Below are 22,211 nucleotides of genomic sequence, written 5' to 3' on the forward strand. Positions count from 1 at the left end.
GTGTGTGTGTGTGTGTGTGTGTGTGTATTCATCCATCCATCCCTGTGTGTGTGTGTGTGTGTGTATCCATCCATCCATCCATCCCTGTGTGTGTGTGTGTGTGTGTATCCATCCATCCATCCATCCCTGTGTGTGTGTGTGTGTGTGTGTGTGTGTGTGTCCGTGCAGCCTTGTGTGTGTGTGTGTGTGTGTGTGTGTGTGTGTGTGTGTCCGTGCAGCCTTGTGTGTGTGTCCAGCCTACCTGTGTCCCAAGCCTCCGTCCCGAGCCGCCGTCGTCCCGAGCCTCCTCCGACCCGTGCCGTGCCTCCTCCGTCCCGTGCCTCCTCCGTCCCGTGCCGTGCCTCCTCCTTCCCGTGCCTCCTCCGTCCCGTGCCGTGCCGATGGATCGCCGCTCTTCTCGGCGGCCATTCTACAATTCAAAATTCCGCCTCCGCCTGTGATAGGCGGAACACTCAATTTCCCAGCAGCCTGTGTTCCGCCTATCACGGACATCCTCTCATACTCGTCCGTAGTATGAGAATGAGCGGATGTCCGTGATAGGTGGAACACTGACTGCTGGGAAATTCAGTGTTCCGCCTATCACAGGCGGAGGCGGAGAAGGAGGCGCGGCTTTTAAATTTTAATGTCCGCCGTCTGTCTGCTCGATACGCTGATCGAGCAGTCAGACAGCGGTGACTCGAGTATAAGCCGAGGGGGCACTTTCAGCCTCAAAAAAGAGGCTGAAAATCTCGGCTTATACTCGAGTATATACGGTAGTTCCACTTTAAGAACCTGATCTGAAGAGTTGGGAATATGACGATTTATTTTGGTCTTAAACAGATCTAACAAAACCTCTTCAATTGTATAAGTGCAAAAATATTCCCAAATTATTCTGACAGAAGTACATTGGACTTGTAATTTCAAGTGAGCTTCGTCTGTGCGTGAGTGTCGACACCCTAGGGCAGGAAGTGTTACCGGCAGGATCATCCAGTGAAATAAGAAACCTAATGCAGCCACCACCTGTCTAAGGTAAGCTACAATATTTACCAATGTTGTTCTTGGTGTTAGAAAACGCTCTAAAGAGGTAGTAAACCTGCAGGGCTAAGTTATAATGTGTTAATATGCATCGCAAACTTACCTTAAAACAAAGCCCTCCAGAAGCGCATTGTCACTGCTGACAGGGCTTCCATCTTCACCTGGTATTTCTTCTGGGTTGGCGAGTTCCGGTACTTTGATTGGATGAGCCACAATGACATTGCTCTCAGCATAGTATGCACCTTCCCCAGTGGCTTCACAAGTAAATATCTCCTAAATGGGGCATGTTTGGAAGAGATTTACTGTATCTAAAAAAGTTATGCCTTACTATAGATAAAAAACATCCATGGGAGTTTACTCCCACTTTAAAAGTTTTTGGGATACGGAAAATACGGTCACAAAAACGAATCATTTTTTCCTTTTACACATTTTCCTTTGCCACTTTGCCTCAGTGCTGAAAAGTCTTGACTTGGCTCTGACTCAAGCGAAAAATGACACACCAGGGAATGAATAGGGCACAGGCACTTTCCTTATCAGACAGGTTGGTCTTGGCTTCAATCAGAGCAAGCTTTAAGATAGATGACAGCTGCTGTTTTGTCTCTAGCCAACTTATAGTACTCTCAGGCATTATTCCATATTAAATCTGAACCCCGGGATGCAAAATAAAGGGTAACACGTAAACAAAACTTTCTAAAACATAAAATGTCACATATCGTGCATGCAGGTATGTAAACTCAGCCTAAAATTTTGAATTAGGGTGGGGCTGGGAATCCAAACTTCATATTGCGATTTTCATTTTTACATCAAGTTTACAATGTCACAGAACGCAAGGATTCTGCAATGGGTGTGTTACTGCTCTCAATCTTAAATCAGGGGTTCTCAGATCACTAGCATTGATTGGTGCACTAAAACAAGGCTTGGGATTCTTACTACAGTCTGTGTTAGAAACATTATTAGAGTTGCCATAAAGGCAACAATTTGATTGTACAATCTCATTTGAATTTACCAAATCCATTTAATAGGAGGACAAACCAACACAACTTAATTTATATCCAATCACACAGGCTTATACTACATAGTTGTTTGTACAATCTCCTTTAGATTTACTAACAGAACGTATAGTGTATTGCCTGCTTTGGTGAGGGAAATTATGGGACATCTGACAGGGGGGTCAAGTCCTTCCCGAACTCTACTAAACACACTTACATTAACATTCTTATTGCTCTATGCTGCCGCTGCAGAGTTCCCCTATCTTTCTATCTGGAGGAAACATGGTCAGGACAGGAAGTGAGGGAAAATCTCAGAGAAAACAGAAAAAAAAAAAAAAAAAAAAAACGCATCAGGGGTTCTAACCTTTCCTCCTGTCTAGAGAGAAAAAAAAAAAAAACACCAAAGAAATATTTTGGCTGCACACATACTTTAACGCGGACCTTCAGTCACTGTTTTTATCTTTCCATCTAATAAACCTCCTGCCCCTGTTTTAACTTTGGATAGTAAAACGTTTATTTTCTGCTAGTAATTACCTTATACAGCCCACTTCCTATTTCTTGTCTGGTCATTAGCCTAGGCTTATGACATTGTGCACAGCTCTCTCTCGGGAGAGAGTTTGCTAGGTGGGGCGGTGAGTCATAAGAGGGCCAATGAGAGCTGCAGAGCTGGAGCTGTGCTTCTGTGTAAATCCAGGAAGTGAACAGGAAGCAGCTTCAGCGGCCCACAGTTAAAATGGATGCAGCCAGACTCAGTGGAAGGAGATTTCTGCAGCATATTTGGCAAGTACAGAATCTCACTATATATATATATATATATATATATATATATATATATATATATATATATATATATATATAGAGGGAAGCTTCAGAATGGCAAAGAGGTTTTTATTACAAATTATGTGAGCAGACCGCAGTTCTTCTTTAAATAAAACAGAATTAAAAGTGGTAGTAAACAATTTTATTTTTATTAAATACAGGTAAGCTTATAATAAAGCTTACCAGAAGGTAAAATGAATATCTTCTAAAGGTGTACTGATTAGGAGATATTCTAGCAAGCAGCAGTCGTTGACATCACCGCCACATGTGCTCTGAGGGAAAGGCATACCTGTGCTGTTCCACCAGAGCTGTGTGCCATCGCCAACACCCCTGCATGGAAGTGACATCATTGGGGAGCAGCCATTTAAGCGGCTGCAGCCCGAAAACATGAATGAAGACAGGATGGACATGAAGCCGTGTCAGCGGTGACAACATGCCACACGGGGGGGACTTTGTTTCTCCAAGAGTTTGCTAGCGCTTGAATGATCTGCCTAAAACCACACTAGAAATGTAATAATTGCACACAAAATACACCAAGTAGTTATATAAAACGAATTAAAGAGCCAGTAAAGGTTTTATGACTCGTTCACAGATGGCGTATAGAACTGACAGCAATGGGATTCCCTGCACAGGGATGCATAAACACCTCTGTATTCCCGAACGGGTAAACACTACCTTTAAGGCCGTACGATTATGTGTGCACCGTGTGAATGAGACCTTACAGTCCGGATGTATACTAAATACTCATTTTTGCAGACATCCTACTGCACTTTTCAAGAACAACAGTTGGTCAGACTACTCAAAGGTCACTGAAGAGGTTAGTATAAAACACAACACAACCCTGCTGTTTGAAGACATTTGCCGTATCAGCCATATGGTACTGCAATTACTCTTCTCAATTCCTGTGGGTGATAGGACACACATTGCACAACAAAGTAAAAGAATCAGACATTCCACACATTCATTGAATCTTCCTGTTTGGGACATTTGCCTATACCTTGTATGGATAAAATTCAGTCAGAGACTAAACTGGGTAGATTTATATAATTTCCCATCTGGAAAGTTAAATGCCCAGCAGACGTGCCTTTTTTATATTATTACAGGGAATTTGCATCAACCCTGACTTCATCTCTAAGCACATCTGGGCAGACTTGAAGCCCAAACGAACCTTTCGTTTTAAATATACAACTTCAATTCCAAAAATAGAATGCAATGCTTTGTAAATCTCATAAACCCAGTTTATTCACAATATAAAATAAAAATAATATCAAAATGTTTAGAGTGAGAAACTGTAACCTTTTTAAAAGAAAAAAAATAATAATTTTGAAATGACAGGAACGAGTCTCAAAAAAGTTGCAGCAGAGCAACAAAAAGCTGCCAAGTAAGTGGTGCTGACAAGAAAGAGCTGGAAGATTTTGCAACTAATTAAGTTAATTAGTAACAGCCAAAACATTGCTTAGTACTTGGTGGCAAAACCCTCATTGGAAATCACAGAGGTCAGACGTTTCCTGTAGTTGGCCACCAGGTTTGCACACATCTCGGGAGGGATTTTGTCCCACTCCTCTTTGAGTCATTAAAGTGGTTCTGCACTCAAAATACAACATTTGCCCATTCTGTTGCCTATAGTTAATATATCTCATAATGCCACCTGTTTTTTTTTTTTGATTCACCTACCTTTTGTAATCTTCAGTACTTTATTTCAAACCCCTGCGGCGATGGGCGGTCTCTTGCGGCGATGGGCGGTCTCTTGCGGGGATCAGCGTAATTTCCTGTTGGAGATCACAGGAGACAGTGCGGCTAATGCACCCGACATCTCGCGAGATTTCGGGTGCTACAGCCGACATCTCGCGAGATTTCGGGTGCTACAGCCAACATCTCGCGTGATTTTGGTAATTACAGCCGAGATCTCGCGAGATCTCGGCTGTAATTACCAAAATCACGCGAGATGTTGGCTGTAGCACCCGAAATCTCGCGAGATGTCGGCTGTAGCACCCGAAATCTCGCGAGATGTCGGGTGCATTAGCCGCACTGTCTCCTGTGATCTCCAACAGGAAATTACGCTGATCCCCGCAAGAGACCGCCCATCGCCGCAAGAGACCGCCCATCGCCGCAGGGGTTTGAAATAAAGTACTGAAGATTACAAAAGGTAGGTGAATCAAAAAAAAAAAACAGGTGGCATTATGAGATATATTAACTATAGGCAACAGAATGGGCAAATGTTGTATTTTGAGTGCAGAACCACTTTAAGGTTGAGGCTGACGTTTGATAACTCAAATCTTCAGCTCCCTCCACATATTTTCTATGAGGTTAAGGTCTGGAGACTGGCTAGGCCACTCCAGGACCTTAAAACAGTTTATTTTTTTTACCACCTTCTCTGCACTGAGAACCAAGAAATCAAACATCGCCGATTGCTTGGTTGCCACAGCTCCCCAAGCAGAGAGCCACTGGCCGTCAATCAGCAGCTCTCTGCAGAGAGCCAAAAGGCTGAGATGGGTATCAATCCAGGCACCTGGCAGATCCAGACTTTGTCATGACGATGCGGTGCCTGGACTGATTCCTGCGACATCAGAGAGCGGACTTCAGCCCGGTCTCTGCTGAAAACAGGTCACAGGAGTGCAAAACAAACTGCCTTGGCCATGTCTTTTGGGTCATCGTCTTGCTGGAATACCCATTCATGAACCATTTTTAATGTCCTGCCTGATGGAAGGTTTTCACTCAAAATTTAACGGTACATGGCCCCGTCCATTGTCCCTTTGATGTGGTGAAGATGTCCTGTCCCCTTAGCAGAAACACACCCCAAAGCATAATGTTTCCACCTCCATGTTTGACGGTGGTCTTGAGGTCCTATGAAGCATTGCTCCTCCTCCAAACATGGCAAGCCTAGTTGATGCAAAAGAGCTCAATTTTGGTCTCATCTGACCACAACACTTTCACCCAGTTCACCTCTAAATCATTCAGACGTTAATTAGAAAACATCACACGGGCCTGTACATGTGCTTTCTTGAGCAGGGTGACCCTACGGGTGCTGCAGGATTTCAGTCCTTCGCGGCATAATGTGTTCCCAATTGTTTTCTTGGCGACTATGGTCCCAGCTGCCTTGAGATCATTGACACGTTTCTCCCGTATAGTCCTGGGCCGATTCCTCACCTTTCTCATGATCATTGAAACTCCATGAGGTGAGATCTTGCCTAGAACCTCAGACTGGGGGGAGACTGACAGTTATTTCGTGTTTTTTCCCCATTTGCGAATAATCGTACCAACTGTTGTCACCCTCTCACCAAGCTGCTTGGCAAAGGTCTTGTAGCCCATTCCAGCCTTGTGTAGGTCTGCAATCTTGTCCCTGACATTCTTAGAAAACTTTTTTCTTGGCCACGGTGGAGAGATTGGAATCTGATTGATTGTTTCTGTGGACAGGTGTCTTTTATACAGGTGACAAGCTGAGATTGGGAAATTTGAATTTTCCTTTAGGAGTGCTCCTAATCTCAGCTTGTTACCTGTATAGAAGACACTTTGGAGCCAGAAATCTTGCTGACTGATAGGGGATCAAATACTTATTTCACTCATTAAAATGCAAATCAATTTATAACTTTTTTGAAATGCATTTTTCTGGATATTTTTGTTGTTATTCTGTCTCTCACTGTTAAAATAAGACTACCATTAAAATTATAGACTGATAATTTCTTTGTCAGTGAGGAAATATACAAAAATCAGCAGGGGATCAAATACTTTTTTCCCTCATGGTAAAATTGAAAAGACTTTAAAAATATCATCATCTACAGTACATCATATCAAATGATTCACAGAATCTGGAGAAACCTCTGAGTGCAAGAAACAAGGCCAAAATGCAATATTGGATGCCTGTGATCATTGGCCCTCAGATGGCACTGCATTAAAAACAGACATGATTCTGTGATTGACATCATTGCATGGGCTTAGGAATACTTCCAAAAATCACTTTCTGTGAATGCTGTTTGTCGTGCCACTCAAAAATGCAAGGTAAAAAGTTCTATCATGCAAACAAGAAACTATATCTGAACATGATCCAGAAACACTGCTGTCTTTTCTGGCCCTAAGCTCATTTAAAATGGTCTGTTGCAAAGTGGAAAACTGTTCTGTGGTCAGAAAAATCTAAAATTTGACATTTTTTAAGAACCATGGGCACCATGTCCCCTGGACTAAAAGGAGAAGGACCTTGTTATCAGCGTTCAGTTCAAGACCTGCATCTCTGATAATATAGGGTGCATTAGTGAATATGCAATGGGTATCTTGCACATCTGGAAAGGCACCATCAGTGCCGACAGATATATCCCAGGTTTTAGAGCAACATATGCTCCCATCTAGACAACATCCTTTTCAAGCATATTTGCAGGTCAAAGTATAAAGCCTCATGTACACGGAACACTAAAATAAAGTTATAAAGACGCCAGAAGCAATGCAGTGAGTTTTTCAATGTTTTTGCAATAGCGTTAATCAGTGTTTTTCCACGTTAGCTTTCTTTTTTTCCTTTTTTTTTTTTAAATGGATCAAAAACATTTTAAAAAACGCTGGTGAGCCACATTTGAGTGCTTATCTGCATTTGACCCACTCTTTTTTTTCCCCAGCCAAAAACAGTTGCTAACAGCCTATGTGTGCATGGACACAGGATAACATGCTGGAGAGTTTGACTGTAGAAAAAAATGCCATAAGCCAAAAACTGCTGTAAAAACGTCAAAAAATGTCCAGTGTGCATGAGGCCTAAGTGTCCGGGTGCTTAACGTGCCTGCCTGCAGCCCAGACCTTTCACCAACAGAAAATATTTGGTGCATCTTGAAAAGAAAAATACAGCAAAGACGACCCAGGAATGTTGAGCAGTTAAGAGTCCTACATCAGGCAAGAATTGGACAACATTCCTCCCCCAAAACTCCAGAAACTGGTCTCCTTAGGTCCCAGATGTTTACAGTGTTTAGAGAAGAGGGAATGCTACACCATGGTAGATACAGGTTAATGAGATTTGCAAAAAAAAAATCTGTTTTTATGTAAATTTTAAACAGTGGCCCAACTTTTTTTTTTTCTTTTAATTGGGGGTTGTACTAAATAAATTCCAGGTGTGTTAAAACAAAGCGTGTTACCATTTTATTTTTAACCACTTCAATACCAGGCAATTACCCCACTCCCTGCCCAAGCCAATTTTCAGCTTTCTGCTTTGTTTAAATGACAATTGCGGGGTTAGGGCCGGTTCACACAGCGAGGCGAGGCGACACGGCTCGCCTCGCTCCCGCAAGTCGCCCCCGTTCTGTACAATGGAACCGTTCTGAGAGGAGCGACTCGAGTCGCTCCGACTCAGGAAAAAAGGTTCCTGTACTACTTCGGGGCGACTTCGGGGGCGACTTGCATTGACTTCTATACAGAAGTCCTCTGCAAGTCGCCGCTGAGCTCCCCGCAGGTCGCGGCGAGGTAAGTCGGAGACGCCTCGCCGCGCCTCGCTGTGTGAACCGGCCCTTACGCTACACTGTACCCAAACAGAATTGTTATCATTTTGTTCCCACAAATAGAGCTTTCTTTTGGTGATATTTGATCACCACTGCGGTTTTTATTTTTTGCTAAACAAATTAAAAAAAAAAAAAGACCAAAAATTTTGAAATAATAAAAAAAAAAGTTTCACTTTTGTTTCCGTTATAAAATTTTGTAAATATGTTTTCTCCTTCACTGATAAGGCAACACCAATGAGCGGGCACTGACAGGCACTCATGGCCACTGAAAGGCTAAAACGATGGGTACTTATGGGTGGCACTGATAAGCATTGATGGCAATCCCTAGTGGCACTGGTAGGCATTGTGAGTGGGCACTGACTGACATTTCCCTGTTGGTCGGGGGGTGGGGCATACCTGGTGGTCCTGGGTGGCATCCGAGGGGGGGCTGCACTGATAAACCCCCTGTCAGGAGAGCCAATCAGCTCTCCTTTACTCGCATCTGTCAGACGTCAGTGAGTGAGGAAAAGCCGATCAACGGTCCTGCAGCAACTGTTATCCTGCAGGACATCATATGATGCCCAGTCAGGCCTTGCAATCAGCAAAGTTCATACATCCCACTAAATGAAAAGCGCTGGCTAAGACAAAGCAGGAAGTGTTTGGACCTCTGCAAAGAGATCAGCGCCTCCCCATATATAGCAGCATGGTGGCAGGATAAAGGCTTTTCCATTCAGTCTATGGCTGTTTGCACAACAAACTATAAGACTTTGCAGACCCTTTTGTTTCGATGCACCTGGAATACATTTAGCAAATTTAAGGCTCATTCACATAATTACTTATCCCTGTGCAGCAGCCAAAGCGGTTTACTTTTTTTGTACTAGCTCTGACATGCCTGCAAACAGCCCATAGAAAGCAAATGGGTATGCATTGGATGTAAGGACTCACTTACAAACAGAACCTGTTCCATTTGCCAGAATCTGCGTACTCATACCTACAAACAATGTTAACCAAACTGGATCAGAAGCCCTATTTGCATGTTAGCACTAGTATGAATGGTTACATGTGAACAGTAACAGAGCCTGGTTACAAAGCTAACCCCACAGCTGTGTGCATGGGACTCATTTCTCAGCCCATCAGAATGACTTAGGCCTCTTTCACACCGACGTCCCGTTCAGGCCCGCCTGTCAGTTTTTTAGGCGGACCTGAACGGGTGCTCCATAGAGGTCTATGGAGCGTCGGATGTCAGCGGTGACATGTCCGCTGACATCCGACCCGCTCCGATCCGAAAAAGTGTAACGGAGGAAAAAGCTATTTTTCCATCCGTCTGCGGATCGGATCGGGTGACGACGGGCACTGCGGTCCGTCGTCATCCGATCTCCCATAGGGGAGAGCGGCGCTGTGACAGATCCGTCCCTGCGCAGTGTGCAGAGACAGACCTGTCATCTCCCTGCTCAGCGGGGATCGGCGGAGTGATCCCCGCTGAGCAAAGGGACATCCACGGGGCGGATCAGAACTGATCCGCCCCGTGTGAAAGGACCCTAAAGCGTTTGTTCCCCCAACATTTCATAGTCCTGATATGTGCCTGCTGTATCATGTACCAGTATGAGAAAGTATCCTGTTCTTTTCGTATTGCTTTCTTTATGTGAAACCCCTGGGGTTCCTGCCAGTCCCTCTACTTTCCTATTACAGTGGGAGTAAACGCCCATGCGTGAATTTTACCTATAGGGAACCCTATAATAAGGCTTAACTATATGTACTGTAAATATCTCCTAAACATGCGCCAGTTAGGAGATATTTACTTTAGATGCAGCCAGTGACGTCACCGTTGCATGCACTCTGAAGGAACAGCCACCCAGGACCTCAGAGTCATGTGCTGTGAACGACAGCGCCAACATGCTCTCACTCACAAGGTATGCGTTGCATACTAGCACATTAAGACATCGCCTTTCAGGTTTAAAAAAAAAAAAAAAAAAAAAACAGTTTACTACAGCTTTAAAAGCCGACCACACTAAGCAGAAGAGTACATTGTGGTCAGTTCTCTAGCTGTGCTGAGAAGTCTACCCGCTCTCCTCTAATGATCAGACTTGTCCTGACACGCCCCTCCTGCACAGCCATTTGCTGGAAAGCTCAGTGTGCTGCTGCTTCTCCTCCCCCAGCTCTTGTGCAGCTGAGAACAGAGAGAATGCTATCACTTGCGAAAAAAAAAAAGGGAATTAGAATATATTTTTTTAAATGTATACACAAATATGTTTTGCCTTTCATTTCTATTTTTTACAAGGTGATTGTTTACAAGCACAATTGCCAGAATAGCACATCTTATCTGATAATGCCTCCAATGATCTGCGTAACGTCACTCCAGAAGATATGTTGATCAGCTAGCGTGACGTCAACACTGCGCATGCGCAGATCATCAAGGCATTATCTCTTGATAAGAAAAAAGTGTGGAGGGAGAATTGAATTGTCAGATTCGTGTAAGACTTGACACCGTCCTGCAACACACCAAAAATCAATAGCCTTCTGCCTGTGATTCCGCCTATGATGTCACTCAAGTCTCATGCATGTGCAGAGAAAGAGGCAGAATCTGACAATTTGATTCTCCCTCTGCGCTTTGCAGATGCCTCAGACGATCTGCGCATGTGCAGTTTTGACCTCACGCCAGCTGATCAACATATCAGCTAGAGTGCCGTTACGTCCTGCCCAAATCAGAGGCATTATCCGAATATCTGATGAGATTCACTATTTGACAGAACCCCGGTTCACACTGGTGTGCCGCATCAAAAAACAAAATCGCACCCCATTCATGAGTACCGCTGGGGGTGGGCGCATGTTATGTTAACAGCACCCTGAAATCAGTTTTGCAAAACGCAGTGCGATTTGCAAAGTCAGATCACTTGGATGCATACAACTATGCGATACGATTCTGGTGCAGCCAAAAAAAAAACGCAGGATCCTTCACGATTTTGGTACATACAGAATAATGGCTCAAATCACACGGCTGAAGAATTGCATGTGATTTGAACAGGAATCGCACCGCGCCAGGAAACATAAAACACTGGGACTGCAGATAAAAACGCACCAGTGTGAACCCAGCCTAATAATGGTCATGTGATTGGGCAATGCTTCTAGAGACCCTGGTAAAGGGGCGCCAGGGCTGGGCAGGAAGGGGCTTAGTATTCCCCTGGTGACTACACCTTTGTGTGTCTGCACAGACAGTAAAGTACTGCAGCCCAGAAGTTTATAAATAAGAGAAGAAGAGGGTGAATGGCATGCACAGATGGAATAGAAGGCTGCATTGATGAGTTATAGGCCAGATGGAAGGGCTGTATTGGCAGGACTATGAGGAGAAGGGCAGTTCCCACACACACAGGGCTATGTGACAGATGTCCCAGCTCCCAGCTCGGGAACGAGGACACATTCCATGGCATGGCCCCTCATCAATCACCCCATTCACAGTCCTTACTGGGTGTACACACGTGACTCACACCGAGTCCCCCTCCACCCCCCGGGAAGCCAGCACCCACTCACTCATACAGTACACAGCGCAAAGTACAACTCGGAGCACACCGCCGCCCCAGCCCCACCGTGTGATCGGAGCAGGCCGCCCACTCTTACCTGTTCGTCATTCCCACGACTCCCAACATTGGGACTGCTCGGGGGGACTCCGAGGTGCAGAGAATCTCCTCAGCGGGACTCCAGAGACAGAAATCCTGGGAGAGCGGGATGGGCTGAACCCCGGGAGCGCGCAAAACCCCTCCCACTCCACACTGTCCCACGCCCGCCACTGACTCATCTCCGCCCACCAGAGGCTGCCAATCATCGGCGGAGGAGGGGTTGCCATAGTGACAGGAGGAGGAAGGATGTAGAGTACGCCCCAGGTTGCTCTAAGCCAGTCCCTTACATCCGGGAATCCGGAGATCCACGCCCACTAGGCTGTCACTCGGCTTTTTTCCCTGTTTTCAGGAGTGATGTCATTACTAGCATTTCCGTGCTGTGAGCTCATGTGTAACCCGCTATATGCCGGGGCCCCTAGGAGGAGAGCAGCTAGAGGGAAGGAAAGAGGTTACACAACTCCCAGCTGTCCCTAATTCCGAGGGACTGTCCCTGATTTGGAAGCCCCTCTTCTCTAATTTGTTCCTCATTTTGGGCTGATCTATATAGTTATATAAAACTTTCAAAAAGTATTTTCCAGTGCTAAAACTTTCATTTAAAAATCACACCTCCCAACTTTCTGAGATGGGAAGAGCGACACCTAATATCAAAAGTATGTAGGCATAAGACACGCCCCCTGTCACACCCCTAGGCTACTTTCACACTGTAGCTGTGGCTGCTTTAGCGCTAAAGCGCCGTTAGTTTTAGCGGTGCTTTAGCACTGTTTAAGCTGCGCTTTTCACAGGCGCTTATAACCCACGCTAGCGGGCTAAGAAGGGGTTACAAGCGCCCATGTTTTAGTTTTAGCAGCGCTTTTCACAGGCGCTTATAACCCCCGCTAGCGGGCTAAGAAGTGGTTACAAGCGCCCATGTTTCAGTTTTAGCTGTGCTTTTCGGACGCTTTTCACGGGCACTTGTAACCCACGCTAGCGGCCAAAGAAGGGGTTACAAGCGCTCGTGTTTTCGTTTTAGTGGTGCTTTAGCATTGTTTAAGTGGCGCTTTTCGGACGCTTTTTATGGGTGCTTACCCCCCTCCGCCCTGCCCTTAGCCCCACCTATGCGGGACTCCACTGTGGGGGGGAGGGGGGGGGTTGAGAGGTACCAGTCCAGTGCTGATCCTCAGCCATGGTGGGCCGAGTTCTCCACATCCTGCGCTGGCAATGCCTGCTGAATGGCTTCTGCTGCTATCTCCTTCACTGACATAAAGAACACTGACACCGCACTGAGATAGAAAGCACTGATACCAGCACTGAGATAGAGAGCACTGACACCAGCACCGAGATAGAGAGCACTGACACCAGCACCAAGATAGAGAACACTGACACCAGCACCGAGATAGAGAACACTGACACCAGCACCGAGATAGAGAACACTGACAACCAGCACTGACATAGAGAGCACTGACACCAGCACCGAGATAGAGAACACTGACACCAGCACAGAGATAGAGAACACCGACACTAGCACCGAGATAGAGAACACTGACACCAGCACTGACATAGAGAACACTGACACCCACACCGAGATAGAGAGCACTGACACCAGCACCGAGATAGAGAGCACTGACACCAGCACCGAGATAGAGAGCACTAACACCAGCATCGAGATAGAGAACACTGACACCAGCACCGACATAGAGAACACTGACTCCAGCATCGAGATAGAGAACGCTGATACCAGCACCGAGATAGAGAACAATGACAACCAGCACCGACATAGAGAGCACTGACACCAGCACCGAGATAGAGAACACTGACACCAGCACCCAGATAGAGAACACTGACACCAGCACTGAGATAGAGAGTACTGACACCAGTACCGAGATAGAGAACACTGACACCGGCACTGACATAGAGAGCACTGACACCAGCACCGACATAGAGAACACTGACACCAGCACCAAGATAGAGAGTACTGACACCAGCACTTTAATGCCTGCTTAATGCCTTCCACTGCTATCTCCTTCACTGACACCAGCACTGACATAGAGAACACTGACACCCACACCGAGATAGAGAGCACTGTGTCAGGAAATGTTCCATCCGCTGATAATATCTGTCTCTTGGCGTGCAGTACTGAGGTCCACCAGGTGTCTCCTGTCAGTTTTGAGCTGTCAGGAGAGCTTTTCCCTGCTGATGCTATATCATCTTTGGGCCGCAGTACTGGCGTCCACCAGCGGATGGATCCTGGCAATATGGAGCAGGCAGCACCTCCTGCAATCAGGTGTCACTTGAGGCCAATCACAGGCCTATAAATAGCTGGCAAGCAGTCATATGTTTGCCTCGGTATTGTTCCTTGTGCCCTGACCTGCTGCTTGCGATCCTGTTCCTGTTCCTGTTCCTGTTCCTGTTCCTGTTCCTGTTCCTGTTCCTGTTCCTGTTCCCTGAACCTGTGACCCGTGGCTCTGATCCTGTTTCCCTGTCCTGGTCCCAACCCTGTCCCACCTGTTACCATCATCCCTGTCCTGCAGTCTGATCCATCCATCCTCTCCCTGTCCTGTGTTCCTTACCCCATTTGCTGATCTCCCCGTGTATGACCTTGGCCTGGCTTGTGACTCTGATTCTGGACTGCCCTTGTTATTTGCTGATCCTCTGTGTATGACCCTGGCCTGCCTATCGTTTACGGTACTTGCATTTCCCATTTATTGTACATATCTGTCTGTTGTTGTTTGGGGGTCTTTGTTGGTTGGTTTATTGCACTGTGTGGTTGTATTCATATTATTCACTTTCTTTAATAAATCATATTTCACTTATACACGTTTGGGTTTCCTCTGTTGCAGTCCACACAGTTCTGGTCTTATCTGGTACGTGACAGAATACCGGAGGCCATCCCTGACCAGAAGTGGCTACACAGAGGAACCATCTTGGTTCAGGTTGCTTACTGAAATGAATTTAGAGGTAATCCGTTATTATGCTTTGTTGGCGTCTGAGAGTGGTGACTATCTCCGCCAGACACTGAAAGGGTGGACCAGTGATCAGCTGTTGGAAACCATTCGTTTAGCTCACTCCTGGGTTGATCAGGGCTGTATGTTGTTTGGGGATGTTCAGCCGTTAATTCAAATCTGCACAGAGCTGGCCCTGCCCTGCATCCCAGAGGGCCAGGATGATTTTTCTCCCCCCTTCAGTATTAATCAAGTCGCATCACTGGTATGGCTTCTGGAAGATGATTCCCCTTACTTTTTTGAGCATTACACAGCCTGTTCCCAACAGATGATAATAGAATGTGTTGATTCCGTACAATCCCTTGTTAGACAGGCAGTCTGTAACCCGCAGTTTTTACAACCACTACTTTTAGCATGGTCTGGTATTTTGCAATCAGCCACAGCCAGCCCACAACTAACCCTCTCTGCTACCAAACACCTGCCTGCCCAAGAGTCTCTTCCTCCATCACCTATGGCAACCTCAGTTTCAGCCCAATATACTCTACTTCCCACCAAATATCAATACCCTGTTTCTTCCTGCTGCACATATCCTGCCTTTAATCCAACGGCCTCTTTACTACGGCCCACTATCCCTCAAGAACTTCCCCCAGCCACTGTTACCTCTTCCCTGCCATATTCCAACCCTTCTCTCCAGTCTGCTTCATCCCCTACCTATAGATCTGCAGCTACCTACAGGCCTTCAGTAGCTAAATCTAAAAAGAGACGGAAGTTCTTTCCTACCCATTTGATCCTGCCAGTAACGCAACCTGCCTCCGCACCAACCAACCTGCTCCAGTCTGCCTGCATGCCAGCCGAACCTGATCACCCTCCTGATTCTGCCAATCATCTGCCTGCTATCCAGCCTGATGTCCCGGCCTTCCAGCCTGATGCCTTCCAGCCTGACGCCTTCCAGCCTGATGCCTTGCAGTCTGATGTCCCGGCCTTCCAGTCTGATGCCTTGCAGTCTGATGTCCCGGCCTTCCAGTCTGATGCCTTGCAGTCTGATGTCCCGGCCTTCCAGCCTGACGACTTCCAGTCTGATGTCCCGGCCTTCCAGCCTGACGACTTCCAGTCTGATGTCCCGGCCTTCCAGCCTGACGACTTCCAGCCTGATGTCCCGGCCTTCCAGCCTGACGACTTCCAGCCTGATGTCCCGGCCTTCCAGCCTGACGACTTCCAGCCTGATGTCCCGGCCTTCCAGCCTGACGACTTCCAGCCTGATGTCCCGGCCTTCCAGCCTGACGACTTCCAGCCTGATGTCCCGGCCTTCCAGCCTGACGACTTCCAGCCTGATGTCCCGGCCTTCCAGCCTGACGACTTCCAGCCTGATGTCCCGGCCTTCCAGCCTGACGACTTCCAGCCTGATGTCCCGGCCTTCCAGCCTGACGACTTCCAGCCTGATGTCCCGGCCTTCCAGCCTGACGACTTCCAGCCTGATGTCCCGGCCTTCCAGCCTGACGACTTCCAGCCTGATGTCCCGGCCTTCCAGCCTGATGCCTTCCAGCCTGACGCCTTCCAGCCTGACGCCTTCCAGCCTGATGCCTTGCAGTCTGATGTCCCGGCCTTCCAGTCTGATGTCTTGCAGTCTGATGTCCCGGCCTTCCAGTCTGATGTCTTGCAGTCTGATGTCCCGGCCTTCCAGTCCGATGCCTTCCAGTCTGATGTCCCGGCCTTCCAGTCTGATGCCTTCCAGTCTGATGTCCCGGCCTTCCAGCCTGACGCCTTCCAGCCTGATGCCTTGCAGTCTGATGTCCCGGCCTTCCAGCCTGATGCCTTGCAGTCTGATGTCCCGGCCTTCCAGTCTGATGCCTTGCAGTCTGATGTCCCGGCCTTCCAGTCCGATGCCTTGCAGTCTGATGTCCCGGCCTTCCAGTCCGATGCCTTGCCAGTCTGATGCCCCGGCCTGCCAGTCTGATGCCCCGGCCTGCCAGTCTGATGCCCCGGCCTGCCAGTCTGATGTCCCGGCCTGCCAGTCTGATGCCTTCCAGTCTGATGTCCCGGCCTGCCAGTCTGATGCCTTCCAGTCTGATGTCCCGGCCTGCCAGTCTGATGCCTTCCAGTCTGATGTCCCGGCCTGCCAGTCTGATGCCTTCCAGTCTGATGTCCCGGCCTGCCAGTCTGATGCCTTCCAGTCTGATGTCCCGGCCTGCCAGTCTGATGCCTTCCAGTCTGATGTCCCGGCCTGCCAGTCTGATGCCTTCCAGTCTGATGTCCCGGCCTGCCAGTCTGATGCCTTCCAGTCTGATGTCCCGGCCTGCCAGTCTGATGCCTTCCAGTCTGATGTCCCGGCCTGCCAGTCCGATGCCTTCCAGTCTGATGTCCCGGCCTGCCAGTCCGATGCCTTCCAGCCTGATGTCCCGGCCTGCCAGTCCGATGCCTTCCAGCCTGATGTCCCGGCCTGCCAGTCCGATGCCTTCCAGCCTGATGTCCCGGCCTGCCAGTCCGATGCCTTCCAGCCTGATGTCCCGGCCTGCCAGTCCGATGCCTTCCAGCCTGATGTCCCGGCCTGCCAGTCCGATGCCTTCCAGCCTGATGTCCCGGCCTGCCAGTCCGATGCCTTCCAGCCTGATGTCCCGGCCTGCCAGTCCGATGCCTTCCAGCCTGATGTCCCGGCCTGCCAGTCCGATGCCTTCCAGCCTGATGTCCCGGCCTGCCAGTCCGATGCCTTCCAGCCTGATGTCCCGGCCTGCCAGTCCGATGCCTTCCAGCCTGATGTCCCGGCCTGCCAGTCCGATGCCTTCCAGCCTGATGTCCCGGCCTGCCAGTCCGATGCCTTCCAGCCTGATGTCCCGGCCTGCCAGTCCGATGCCTTCCAGCCTGATGTCCCGGCCTGCCAGTCCGATGCCTTCCAGCCTGATGTCCCGGCCTGCCAGTCCGATGCCTTCCAGCCTGATGTCCCGGCCTGCCAGTCCGATGCCTTCCAGCCTGATGTCCCGGCCTGCCAGTCCGATGCCTTCCAGTCTGATGTCCCGGCCTGCCAGTCCGATGCCTTCCAGTCTGATGTCCCGGACTGCCAGTCCGATGCCTTCCAGTCTGATGTCCCGGCCTGCCAGTCCGATGCCTTCCAGCCTGCCGTCCCGGTGCCTGCCCTGCAGCCTCCCGGTCTGATGTGCCTGCCTCCCGGCCTGAGGTGTTCCTGCCCGCTGTCCAGCCTGAAGTGCCGGTGCCCGCTGTCCAGCCTGAAGTGCCGGTGCCCACTGTCCAGCCTGCGGTGCCCATTGCACCAGCTTGGAGTGCCTGTGCCCTCTGCCCAGCTTGATGTACCCGCTGCCTCGCTTGATGTGCCTGCTGCTAAACCTGTTATGACTCTGCCTGTTGCCCAGCTTGATGCCATGGACTTGTCCCAGCAGCAGCTAGTTGGAGCGTCCGGAGGCCGCTCCTTTGAGGGGGGGTACTGTCAGGAAATGTTCCATCCGCTGATAATATCTGTCTCTTGGCGTGCAGTACTGAGGTCCACCAGCAGGTGTCTCCTGTCAGTTTTGAGCTGTCAGGAGAGCTTTTCCCTGCTGATGCTATATCATCTTTGGGCCGCAGTACTGGCGTCCACCAGCGGATGGATCCTGGCAGTATGGAGCAGGCAGCACCTCCTGCAATCAGGTGTCACTTGAGGCCAATCACAGGCCTATAAATAGCTGGCAAGCAGTCATATGTTTGCCTCGGTATTGTTCCTTGTGCCCTGACCTGCTGCTTGCTGCTGTACCCTGTACCCTGTACCCTGTACCCTGTACCCTGTACTGTACCTGTACCCTGTACCTGTGACCCGTGGCTCTGATCCTGTTTCCCTGTCCTGGTCCCAACCCTGTCCCACCTGTTACCATCATCCCTGTCCTGCAGTCTGATCCATCCATCCTCTCCCTGTCCTGTGTTCCTTACCCCATTTGCTGATCTCCCCGTGTATGACCTTGGCCTGGCTTGTGACTCTGATTCTGGACTGCCCTTGTTATTTACTGATCCTCTGTGTATGACCCTGGCCTGCCTATCGTTTACGGTACTTGCATTTCCCATTTATTGTACATATCTGTCTGTTGTTGTTTGGGGGTCTTTGTTGGTTGGTTTATTGCACTGTGTGGTTGTATTCATATTATTCACTTTCTTTAATAAATCATATTTCACTTATACACGTTTGGGTTTCCTCTGTTGCAGTCCACACAGTTCTGGTCTTATCTGGTACGTGACACACTGACACCAGCACCGAGATAGAGAGCACTGACACCAGCACTGAGATAGAGAGCACTGACACCAGCACTGAGATAGAGAGCACTGACACCAGCACTGAGATAGAGAGCACTGACACCAGCACTGAGATAGAGAGCACTGACACCAGCACCGAGATAGAGAGCACTTACACCAGCACTCTAATGCTCTTAATATATGTAATTCATACAGTTAATTTTTTTGTCGCTTGAATTATTTTTCCCATTATGGGCTTGAGTGGGGCCTCATGTCTAGGTTTTGCCTATGGCCTCACAAAACCTAGAGGGCTGGTAAGGAAGGGGTTTAACCACTTAAGCCCCAGACCATTTGGCTGGCCAAAGACCAGAGCACTTTTTGCGATTCGGCACTGCGTCGCTTTAACTGACCATTGCATGGTCGTGCGACGTGGCTCTCAAACAAAATTAACATCTTTTTTTCCCCACAAATAGAGCTTTCTTTTGGTGGTATTTTTATCATCTCTGCAGTTTTTATTGTTTGCTCTATAAACAAGTCAAGAGCGACAATTTGGGGAAAAACACAATATTTTTAAATTTTTGCTATAATAAATATCCCCCCAAAAAATATAAAAAAAACATATTTTTCCTCAGTTTAGGCCGATATGTATTCTTCTACATATTTTTGATTTAAAAAAAAAATCGCAATAAGCGATTATTGATTGGTTTGCACAAAAGTTATAGCGTCTAAAAAATAGGGGATAGTTTTATGGCATTTTTATTTATATATATATTTTTTTTACTAGTAATGGCGGCGATCAGCGATTTTTATCGTGATTGGGACATTATGGCAGACAGATTGGACACTTCTGGCGCTATTTTGGGACCATTCACATTTATACAGCGATCAGTGCGTTTAAAAATGCATTGATTACTGTGTAAATGTGGCTGGCAGTGAAGGGGTTAACTGGGAGGGGGCACTGAAGGGATTAGGTATGTCCGAGGGATGTGTTCTAACTGTAGGCGGGGGTGGGCTACGTGTGTCACGACATTGATCACCGCTCCCGATCACAGGGAGCTGCGATCAGTGTCCTGTCACTAGGAAGAATGGGGAAATGCTTGTTTACATCAGCATTTCCCTGTTCTTCCTCTCTGTGAGACCATCATACTCATGGAGCTCGCAGCGGCGCGCGTGCGCTCACAATGCCGCGTCTTAAAGGGCAACGTACAAGTACGTTAATGTGCTGTCCATGCCATTCTGCCGACGTATGTCGGCGTGAGCTGGTCGGCAAGTGGTTAACTCTAAATAACCTCAAAAACATTGACATGTAATGTTTATAATGAAAAAGTATCCAAAGAGAACCCGCAGTTGGATTGGAGGAATACCCAAGCAATCTCAAAAACGGCAGAAGGGAAGCCTCCACTTAGCCCGAAATGTCTGCCATCTCCCTATCTGTCAATGTGGGCAGTCCGGACCACAGCAAAGTTCCTTCTGACATTTTTGGGATTGCTTGGTTATTCCTCCATTCTAACTGCAGGTTCACTTTGGCTATTTTTTCATTATAAACACTACGTCAGGTTTTAGGAGGTTATTTAGAGTTAAACCCCTTCCCTACCCGCTCTGTAGTCTTTGTATTTTTTGGCCTCACCCGGAAGCACATTTGTGAGGTAAGGTACTGATATGGATTAAAAAGCCTGGCTTGTAAGGGCTGGCTTACTGTAATTTATCCAAAAGGTGTTCCATCACTTTGAAGTCAGGACTCTGTGCAGGCCAATCAAGTTCCTCCACCCCAAACTCGCTCATACATGTCTTTATGGACCTTGATTTGTGCACTGGTGCGCAGTTATGTTGGAACATGAAGGGGCCATCCTCCAACTGTTCCTACAAATTTGGGAGCATAAAATTGATCAAAATGTCTTGGTATTCTCAGGCCTTAAGTGTTCCCTTCACTGGAACTAGGGGGCCAAGCCCAACCCCTGAAGAACAACCCCACACTATAATCCCCCCTCCACCAAATGATTTGGACCAGTGCACAAAGCAAGGCCCATAAAGACATGGATGAGTGAGTTTGGGGTGGAGGAACTTGACTGGCCTGCACAGAGTCCTGACTTCAACCCAATAGAACACATTTGGGATGAATGGAAAAAACATTCCCATAGGCACATTCCTAAACCTTGTGGACAGCCTTCCCAGAAGAGCTGAAGCTGTTATAGGTTAAAGGTTGGGCCATTAAAGTTCATGTGCGTGTAAAGGCAGGCGTCCCAATACTTTTGGTAATATAGTGTATGTTAACCACTTACCCCTGGGGAAGAAAACAAAAATGAATACACTATGAAGCGGGTTAGGTATTTTTGCCTTCATGACGCAATTGTTGACAGATTTGTGTAGTTTTCTTGTGTAAACATGTTGAGCATGTCACATAACCACATTGGTGCACTTTTTAAATCATAATACCTTTTTATTATCTAAAAATAAAGTTTATATAGGTGTATACTTCTATGCCCTTTAAAGTCCCACTCAGAGGGTTCAGTTTGGTATATGTGAAACTTTATACCAAAAGGATAAGAAAAAACTTTGCTGTAACTTCTTAAGACCCCTTTCACACCACACCGCACCTTGCGTTGGCGGTAAAACGCCGCTATTTTTAGCGGCGTTTTACCGCCGGATTTGCGGCGCATTTCGGCCGCTAGCGGGGCGCTTTTACCCCCGCTAGCGGCCGCGAAAGGGTTAAAACCGCCGGCAATAGGCCGCAATAGTGGCGTTTTGCCGGCAGCATTACAGCGCTGCCCCATTGATTTCAATGGGCAGCAGCGGTGGAGGAGCGGTAAACACACCGCTCCTTCACCGCTCCAAAGAAGCTGCTGGCAGGACTTTTTTCTGACGTCCTGCCAGTGCACCGCTGTAGTGTGAAAGCCCTCGGGGCTTTCACACTACACACAATGGTGCAGCTTCATTAGGGCGTTTTGCAGGCGCTATTTCTAACGCTATAGCGCCTGCAAAACGCCCTGGTGTGAAAGGGGTCTAAGTGTTAGCGGGAGTCTAATAAAGAAAATGAATGCAGCCACCACAACTAATGATTGGTAAGTTGCAAAATATAACTTTTTTGGTTTTAATACAGCTTTAAGGATGTCAGTAAGTAACACAATGCTCTCCCACTTGTCAGCATAGTTTGTGATATGAATGTTTGAACTATTCCTATTACCAATATTTGGATAAGTCCATCAC

The 22,211-nt window shown here is 47.8% G+C and overlaps 1 protein-coding gene across 1 annotated transcript in view; it reads right to left on the minus strand.

The window, feature by feature from the left end:
- Nucleotides 1–12,042, minus strand: part of LIMS1 (LIM zinc finger domain containing 1) — a 139,049-nt gene extending 127,007 nt beyond the window's left edge. Inside the window, exon 1 of the mRNA XM_077482617.1 lies at nt 11,882–12,042. Within this exon, the coding sequence (XP_077338743.1) occupies nt 11,882–11,910 (29 nt within the window). The 5' untranslated portion in view covers nt 11,911–12,042. The remainder of the gene's footprint in view (nt 1–11,881) is intronic.
- Between the last annotated feature and the right edge of the window lie 10,169 nt (nt 12,043–22,211).

Source organism: Lithobates pipiens, unplaced genomic scaffold (assembly GCF_037356315.1).
Source record: "Lithobates pipiens isolate NorthernLeopardFrog02 unplaced genomic scaffold, aLitPip1_a1.2 Scaffold_16, whole genome shotgun sequence".
Classification (NCBI taxonomy): Eukaryota; Metazoa; Chordata; class Amphibia; order Anura; family Ranidae; genus Lithobates; species Lithobates pipiens.